Source organism: Stomoxys calcitrans, chromosome 3 (genome assembly GCF_963082655.1).
Source record: "Stomoxys calcitrans chromosome 3, idStoCalc2.1, whole genome shotgun sequence".
Classification (NCBI taxonomy): domain Eukaryota; kingdom Metazoa; phylum Arthropoda; class Insecta; order Diptera; family Muscidae; genus Stomoxys; species Stomoxys calcitrans.
The window spans coordinates 191,080,247-191,089,678 of NC_081554.1; the positions used below are offsets into that span (position 1 = coordinate 191,080,247).

The 9,432-nt window shown below is 39.0% G+C and overlaps 1 protein-coding gene across 2 annotated transcripts; it reads right to left on the reverse strand.

Moving 5' to 3' along the window:
• Positions 1-3,787: 3,787 nt before the first annotated feature.
• LOC106080483 (uncharacterized) lies at positions 3,788-9,069 on the reverse strand. Of its 2 annotated transcripts, none has more exons than XM_013241856.2 (3): positions 8,998-9,069; positions 4,011-5,079; positions 3,788-3,933 (listed from the first exon to the last, which is right to left on the reverse strand). In XM_013241856.2, exons 2-3 carry the CDS (start codon positions 5,071-5,073, stop codon positions 3,863-3,865), a joined length of 1,134 nt encoding a protein of 377 aa, XP_013097310.2. In that variant the 5' UTR covers positions 5,074-5,079; positions 8,998-9,069; the 3' UTR covers positions 3,788-3,862. The 2 variants fall into 2 exon arrangements, with proteins under 2 accessions (XP_013097310.2, XP_013097309.2); XM_013241855.2 differs by having other exon boundaries at positions 8,916-9,054.
• Between the last annotated feature and the right edge of the window lie 363 nt (positions 9,070-9,432).

Sequence of the window (9,432 nt, forward strand, 5' to 3'; positions counted from 1 at the left end):
CAGATCAATATTTCGAGGTGTTACAAAAAAAATGACTATGCTTGTTTACTCCCCATCTAATGGTGGTGGGTTACAAAGCATTGACTTGGGTCAAGCCGAACTTTGTAAACCCACCACCTCGGATATATGTATAATTACCATATTTCGTCAACATCTGTTAAATGCTCACGGTTTATGAATCCATAACCGTTCTTGACTTATTTTGGCTATGTTTCGCGTTTAAAGCTGACCCTCAGATGCATGGTCACGAAAGTGCGCACCAATTTTATGGTCTACTACCTTATACTTCCCATTTGAGTTCTATATTGCAATAGTTGGTAATTATGTCTGGTTTAAAGGGTGTTTTGGTTGTGGATTAGCAACCGCAACCACTTGGCCTCAAATTGAATATCAGATTAGTTTTCTGCTCTCAAATGCATTTCATTTCAATCTCTTGTTCCGTGATTGTTCTATACAAATTTTGTTTGGGAGTTGAGGGTGGGCTTCCCACAAACACGGTAACTCAAATTTGAGTTGCCGTGTTTATCCTGAATCCGAAGATAGTCCACTGGCTCTACAGAAGCTGATAAGACCTATACTCACTTACACCTCAATAGTATGGTGGACTGCTATTGAGAACATACAGAAAAAAATAATTTTGGAAAACAACAACTTTTGTCGAAAAAACGACGACGAAATTTGTAAATTTTTCTGAAACAATTTTTTTTGAATCTTAGCTACTGAGAGTTGGGCTTTTAAAGGCACTTGCTTTGCAAGTCAACATATAACAACAACAATATTATTCAAAAGCAACATAAACAGGTAAATGCGTGCTAAGTTCGACCGGGCTGAACCACCATGGATACTGGTAAAAATTTATACAAAATAAATTTAGTTGAAGGGCATAGTTTTAGTCTACATACCAAACTTCTATTAAACCAGCAAGGTTAGAGCTTTTACAATCCGAACAAGGATGATAGAGATAGCAATTCACATGGGAGCTATAGGTTATAGACTGCTTCTAGCAACCGAACATGCATGGTCGAGATACTGATTTACATGGCAGCTATATCAGCTAAAAAGACTGACTTGGACCGTATTTGGCACAGTTGTTGAAAGTCGTAACAGAACACAGCATGCAAAATTTCAGTAAAGTCGAACAAAAATTGCCGCTTGTAAGGACTAAAGAAGCCAAATAGAGAGATCGGTTTACATGAGACCTATATCAGGTTATATACCAATTTGGCCGTACTAGGAAGAGTTGTTGGAAGTCATAACAGAACACGACGTGGAAAATTTAAGCGAAATTGGAAAAAATTTCGGCTTGTATAGGCTCAAGAAGTCAAATCGGGAGATCAATTTATATGGGAGCTATATCAGGCTAAAAACCGATTCGGACAGTACTTGGCAGAGTTGTAGGAAGTCATAACGAAACATTAAGTAAAAAAATTTCAGAGAAATCGGAAAAATTTCGGCTTGTGTAAGCTCAAGAAGTCAAATCGGGAGATCGGTTTATATGGAAGCTATATCAAGTTATTGACCGATTTTGACCGTACTCGGCACAGTTGCTGGAAGTAATACCAGGACACAACGTGAAAAATTTCAGCCAAATCAGACAAAAATGGCTGCTTCCAGGGGCTCAAGAAGTCAAATCGCTAGATCGGTTTATATGGGAGCTATATCAGGTTAAATACCGATTCAAGCCATACTTAGTTGTTTGAAGTCATAACAGAAATAACAGAAAACTACAAGAAGTCAAATCGGGAGATCGGTTTATATGGGAGCTATATCTAAATCTGAACCAATATGGCCCATTTGCAATACCCAATGATCTACATCGATATTAAGTATCTGTGCAAAATTTTAAGCGGCCAGCTTAATGCGTTCGACCGGTATCGTGATTTCGACAGACGGATGGATGGACATGGCTAGATCGACTCAGAGCGTAGAGACGATCAAGAATATATATACTTTATGGGGTCTTAGACAAATATTTCGAGGTGTAACAAACGGAATGACTAGAGTAGTATACCCCCATTCTATGGTGGTGGGTATAAAATTATCATTAGGCTTGAACTTGAATCGGAAAGAACTCTTTGATATGTGAGAAGTTTGCCCCGCTTCTTTAATGGTATGTGCGAAGCAGTGTGGTGCTAACGCGAGGACGTCGAGTGTGAATATCTTTACCATCACCAAAACCTAACAAACGTGTATATGGACCGATAACGACTATATGGGGCTATAATTATAGATATTTGTGAGTAGAAAACGAATATGGTATACAATTTCAGGGCAATTAGGGGACACTAAACTCCCCATAAACCTGCCTTTTTTTCCGACCATGGCATTATGGGCTCAAATACAGAGAAGTTGTGAGTATTACAAGCCCCACATGCGGGGCGAAAATCCCCGAGGGCCCGTCCTATCCCCAAAAAAGTACCCCTTAGCTGAATTTATTTACCGACCATGACAAAATAGGGCTCAAGGTATTAGAGACTGAAAGAAAACCCAACGGAGAGGACTGGTTCGACAAGTTTTTATATCTGGGAACCAAATTGCCCCATTAAGTTAACACTTTCGCGGTGTGCTTTTTAAGAAGCCGCCTGCCTTTACACTTGACTCCAATTTGTACTTACTGAAGCTACCAAATACCCATTTGGAGAAGATGGGTCTTCACGTCCGTTTGGGAAGTTTTTTGGGTAGGGCGTTCCCTCCTGGTGGTTTTAGTAGCAATGTGCTTCTGTCACTTAAACAATTTGCTGTATAAAAGAGCGCCACAGTGGCTGTGTTGGTAGCGAATTCGTATTACCAGCGCGGTGATTGTGGATTCGATTCACAATAGAGGTTTTGGTCTATCACTGTACTGTAGTACACCAACAGGCCAAAGCCTTTATTGTGAATCGAATTCACAATCCCTGCACGGATAATATGAATTCGCTACCAACACGGCCATTGTGGCGCTCATTTCTGCAGCTTTTTCAAGATTCCAATGTAAAAGGGCTATCTAATAGACGAATTATATGGACCAATTGTTATAAAGACCAAAGTGGAGGGATGAATCATACCCAACGAGGGGATTAATTGATGCAATAATTTTTTTAATCGAATCCAAAACAAAAAAATCAATTATCGTGCTTAAGTAAATTCGAACAAAGGCTATTTTGTTCCCCATAATATAAAGGGAAGAATATTTCAAAGACCCTAACGCCCCACTTTTCGAAAAATCTATAGCAATACCGAGGCAGTCGTTCTACGTGCCAGATTAACCCGATGTTGTCCTTCATCGGCTAAGCGCTGCCCCCTCAGTGCACAACAAACCGCTATGACAACAACAACAAATCTATAGGGCACGCCTACGTGACACCCGAAATTTTTTGGAGAACTCCTGCGGGGGAGTAACATGACCAGGAGGTAAACATCTGTGTACCTAGTATAGAAATTAATTGGAATTTTCAAAAATATTCTATCACATTTTAATTGAATCGACAAAAAAAATTATTTGGAATCAAAAATTTCAATCAATTTTTTATTGGGATCAATTAAAAAATTAATCGAATTTTTCAAATATTTTTATCATTTATTTAATTGAGCATGCAATTTTTTGTAATCGAAATTTTTTTTTATATACTTCTTCAAAAGCGGTGATTGATATTATCATTTTCGTGATTGAAGTAGTTTCAATTTAAAAATTAATTGCATCAAATAATTTCTTGATTGAAACTACTTTAAATTTTCTGTGTCTCAGCTCAAAATTTAGTTAAGTTATCCTTGAAAATTTTTAATTAATATTTTTGTTTATTTTTAAAAATTTACAAATCTTATGAATATCTATCTTTGGAAACTAATTGATTAAAGCTATTTTATCTAGAAAACTAAAACTCTTCTAAATAACTGATTTCTCTGCATCCGATATGCGGCATCCTCGGCTGTCATAAGCGCATTCCAATTGTTTGCCTAAGAAAAAAAATGCAAAAATTTGAAATGAAAAACCTTACAAGTTAATATAACCATAAAAATTGTTTCAATACTACCTTCCACTTCCATGCGTCCCGAGTTGGCCCTCGCCAATCGTAAGCCCAAAAAAATTAAGGCTCCCGTCATTGTCAAAACACCCAATACAATGAAAAATATGGCCACACCATCTGTTGCCTCAGTTACGTCGACCTCCTGCATGGTGATGCTATCTTCTGGAGGTATGGCCATTAAAAGTTGATAGTCTTCCGAGGTTAGACACAAGGACTTTACAATTTGCCTGCTGGTGACTTCACCACCATCCAGCTGGGTTTGTTGTGAGGCTTTCTTTAGCATTCTAAAGCCTTCGCGGCAAGTGCAGGTGCCATTGTCATGGCAAATAGCCTGGGGATCGGCACAAGGCTCCACACGACAATCAATTTCATCTATGGCAAATTTCAAAGGTTGACACTGACCACGATAAAGCACAAAATCATCGGGACATTCGTTGTCGCTCATATCAGAACTATCACTGCCAACACTGTTCCAAGTAGAACTCTCTAAAGGCTCCTCAGAGGATAAAAGCTGATCGCTCTCTTCTGTGCCACTGTCAATTGATATTTCTGTTTCCGATTCGATTTCTGGCGTACTAAACTCTTCACTACTTTTTTCTCTTGACGCACATTCACATTCATTTGGCCTTATGCATTGACAATTCTCACCACAAGGTTTCTCGCAAATTGCCTCACAATAATGTTTAACACCCTCCTCCTTGGAGAATGAGGAAAAGTATCCCGGTAAGCATTTGCAGACCTCGGGTTCCACACATTTGGAATTTTTGGGGCAACCCTCCACACATTGGGGTTCACATAAATGCAGCTCTGACATTTTATAGCCTTCACAACACACCCTTAAGGGGGTAATATGTGGCCTTGCCTCCGTGTCCGTGTATTCTTCCAACTTGGTTTTCGTCTTACCCAGTTTGTTATACCAAGGCTTTTGGACAACAACCTGACGGGTCTTAGTGACATTTACATACGTATATTCGGTTATGTTATGAATACAATAGGGCTCAGGTTTCGAGGCGCTGCCAAAGTCCATGATATGAAGATAGATAAGGAATGCTGCAGCCAGGTGATTCATTTTGATCTGAAGTTTAATGAGAAGTTGAAGAATTATTGGAGGTAAAGAAATCTTTTAAAGACATAATAAATAAAAAGACATAAAGTTTGGCCGGAACAAGCTTTGGATACCCACCACCTAGGATATACACATATATTATAGAAATTTCCTCAAGATCCAATAAAATATGCTCCATGTATGAACCCATAGCAGCTATATTGAAATATTGTCCAAACTGAAGCAATATTGCGTCACGGGCTCTAATACAACTCACTGTCCTAATTTGAACGAAATTGGTTAATATGTGGCTTCAAACAGTATTGGGAGTTCGTCCTATATGGTTTTTATATCCAAATAATATCCGATTGAGAGAGATGTGCATGGTCTTAACTCACACTGCCAAACTTCAGCGGAATCGGGTAATAAATACGCCATCTATAGGGGAAAGACTTTCAATCGATCTATAAGGGGGCTATATCCATATGTGGTTCAATGTGAACCCTACTCATCAGGGGCGTGATGTGAGCTTTGTTAGGCCTTCCAATCAAACACAGTTCAATTTACCAAATTTCAGAAAAATCAAGAAATAAATGTGGCATTTTTGGCGAAATCTGGGAAAAACTGTGTCCTTTGAGGAACCAAGACGCTCAATCGGGAGATCGATATATAAGACAGCTATATCCACCGGAGGCCACCGTAGCGCAGAGAATAGCATGTCTGCCTATGACGCTGAACGCCTGGGTACGAATCCTGGCGAGACCATTAGAAAAAATTTTCAGCGGTGGTGTTGGTATGTGTCACGCCGTTCGGACTCGTCATAAGAAAGGAGACCCCTTATCATTGAGTTTAAACTTTAATCGGACTCCACTCATTGATTTGAGAGAAGTATCTCCTGTTCTTTAATGGAATGTTCATGGGAAATTAGAAGTATCCCCAAATATAGACCTATCCGAACGAAATAGGTTATTCAATGAGATTAATATGGGCCCATGACTTTAAATCGGGAGATTGGCCAATATGAAAGCTATATCAAGATGTAGCCCTGTATAGCCCATCTTCGAACTTAGCCCATCTATAGATAAACAACAAAAGAATCTGTTCCGAATTTCAGCTCTATGGCTCTACTTTTAATGAAAGTAAGGTGATTAATAGAATTAGGGCGATTGAAACGATAGAATAATGCGAGCACTTGCTTTCCATGTATCGGGGATCGGTTTTGTTTTTAAACAGGATACCCGGTTTTCGAAAACAGATTGCCCGATATTTTTGAACGGCGTTTCTGGATGTATAACATCGGATTACCGGTTTTGCAAAACCGGGTTTCCAGTTGTGCAAATCCGGGTTTTCGGTTTCGCTTATACTAAGCCCAAGAGTGTTGTGTTATGATACCGAATATGGTCCATATCAGGCTATATAAGTGGTAATAAAGTCCCAACATGCGTCGGGTATGCTCTAGATTGGATTATATCTAAATATATAGCCCCCATATAGACCGATTCCCAGATTTAAGTCCTTGGGCCAATAAAATTCGCATTTATTGCCCAATTTCGCCGAAATTTTACACAGCGAGCCACTCTTTGGTGTTCAAAACAAATATGGTTTAGAGCCCCCATATAAGCCGATCTCCCGGTTGAAGGTCTTTATCCCTTAACCAGCCTATATATTGCCCGATTTTGCTGAAATTTGGTGCAGTGAGTTAAGTTAAACCCCAACCTCCCCAAATATTGCGCAGATGGGTATGTTGTTAGATGTAGCTGTCATATATATTGATAAGACCCATTTGTATACCCACCACTAATACTAATGTAGTCATTCTGTTTGTAGTACCTCGAAATATTGATCTAGGACCCCATAAAGTATATGTATTCTTGATTATATCGAAATTCTGATTCGAACTAGCCATGTCCGTCCGTCCCTCTGTCGAAATCACGATAGCATTTGAACCCGTAGAGCTATTCGCTTCAAATTTTGCCCAGATACTTTGCAATGAAGTAGGTCGGTGGGTATTTCAAATGGGCCATATCGGTTTAGATTTGGATATAGCTCCCATATAAACCGATTACCCGATTTGACTTCTTGAACCCATGGAAGTTACAATCTTTGTCCGATTTAGCTGAAAATTTGCACATGGCGTTCTCTTATAACTCTTAACAGCTGAGCTAAGTACGGTTCAAATCGGTTTAGAACTTGATATAGCTCCACCATAAACCGATCTCCCGATTTGACTTCTTGAGCTCATGGAAGCCATAATTTTTGTTCGATTTGGCTGAAATTTTGCGTATAGTATTCCGTTATAACTCCCAACAGTTGATCCAAGTACAGTCCAAAATGGTTTATAAGCTGATACAGCTCCCATATCAACCGATCTCCGGATTTGATTTCCTGAGCCCCCTAGAAGCTGCTGTTTTTATCCGATTTGGCTGAAATTTTGCATATTATATCCTGTTTTAACTCCCAACAACGGAGCAAAGTGCGGTCCATATCGGTTTATAAGCTGATATAGCTCCCATATAAACCGATCTCCCGATTTGACTTCTTGAGCCCCAGAAAGCTGCTTTTTTGTCCGATTTGGCTGAAATTTTGCATATAGTATCCTGTTGTAACTCCAAACAATGGAGCCAAGTACTGTCTAAATCGGTCTTTAAGCTGATATAGCTCCCATATAAACCGATCTCTCGATTTGACATCTTGAGCCTATGGATGGCTCAATTTTCATCCGATTTGGCTGAAATTTTGCACATAGTGTTCTGTTACGACTTCCAATAACTGCGACAAGTACGCTCCAAATCGGTTAAGAGGCTGATATAGCTCCCATATAAACCGATTTCCCGATTTGACTTCTTGAGCCCATGGATGCCTCAATTTTCCTCCGATTTGGCTGAAATTTTGCATATAGTATTCCGTTATAACTCCCAACAATAGAGCCAAGTACGGTCCAAAATGGTCTATAAGCTGATACAGCTCCCATATTAACTGATCTCCCGATTTGACTCTCTGAGGCTCTAGAAGCCGCAATTTTTATTCGATTTGGTTGAAATTTTGCACATAGTGCAAATCGGTTGTCCTTCCAAATCGGTCAAGAAGCTGATATAGCTCCCATATAAACCTAACACCCGATTTGACTTCTTGAGCCCCTGGAAGCCTCAATATTCATCCGATTTGGCTGAAATTTTGCATATAGTATTCCGTTATAACTTCCAATAACGGAACCAAGTACGGTGCAAATCGGTCTATAAGCTGATATAGCTCCCATATAAACCGATCTCCCGACTTGACTTCTTAAGCCCCTGGAAGCCGTAATTTATGACCGATTTGGCTGAAATTTTGTACATGTTGTTCCGTTATGATTCCCAACAACTGTGCTAAGTACGGTCCAAATCGGTCAAGATCATGATATAGCTCCCATATAAACCGATCTCCCAATTTGAATTTTGGAGCCCTTAAAAGTCGAAATTTTTTTCCAATTTGCCTGAAATTTTGCATATAGTGTTCTATTATGACCCTCAACAACTGCGCCAAGTACGGTCCTATTCGGTCTATAACTAGATATAGCACCCATATTTTATGGTGGTGGGTTCCCAAAATTCAGCCCGGCCGAATTTAGTACGCTTTTACTTGTTTTATCCCATTTCACTGGAATTGCGAACATTGAATTGCGGCGAGTTTGGTTCAGAAAAGATCATATTTCGATACAGTTACTACGGGTTCATATATGGTGCATATTTCACTAGAATTTATCTAAATGATGGTGGGTATCCAAAGTTCGGCCCGACTGAATGCCTTAATGCCGTTTTACTTGTTTTTGCTATTTAATTCGTTTAAAATTCTTTAAATGTTTATGTGGTAATTTTTACACGTTTTACCTTCTAATCTAATTTTTCCTAATTTTAAGTATTTTATAAGTGTTTCTTATTTATTTTTATTAAAAAATTTTAAATTAACAACCGATTTCCGTTGGCTTCGTTATGACTGCTTTACTTATCCACGAACCGAATAAAACTGAAACTGTAAACACCAAAAAATGAAGCCTATTTGTTTCAATAATGTCAAGCGTAGGCTGGGTGTCGGCTCAGCCGCACCGCAGCCTTAAGCCTGCCTTTGCATACAATTGTTACTGAGCTATAAGGGCGGCTTGGCTGGCAATCACCACTTTCATTCTTTATTCAGCTACAACGGATACGTCGTTTACGTTTTAGATAAACAAAAATTGAAAAAAAAAAACAAAACATTTTATTGCATTGCGTCGTCTTATTTTATTATTTTCTTTAAAATAATCATCATCAGCACGTACGTTATACTGGTGGGAAGGGGTTTTGAGAAGGCGTGAGTAGTAGCAAGACTTCTGAAAGAAAACATCAAATCAAATTGTTCTTTCATTGC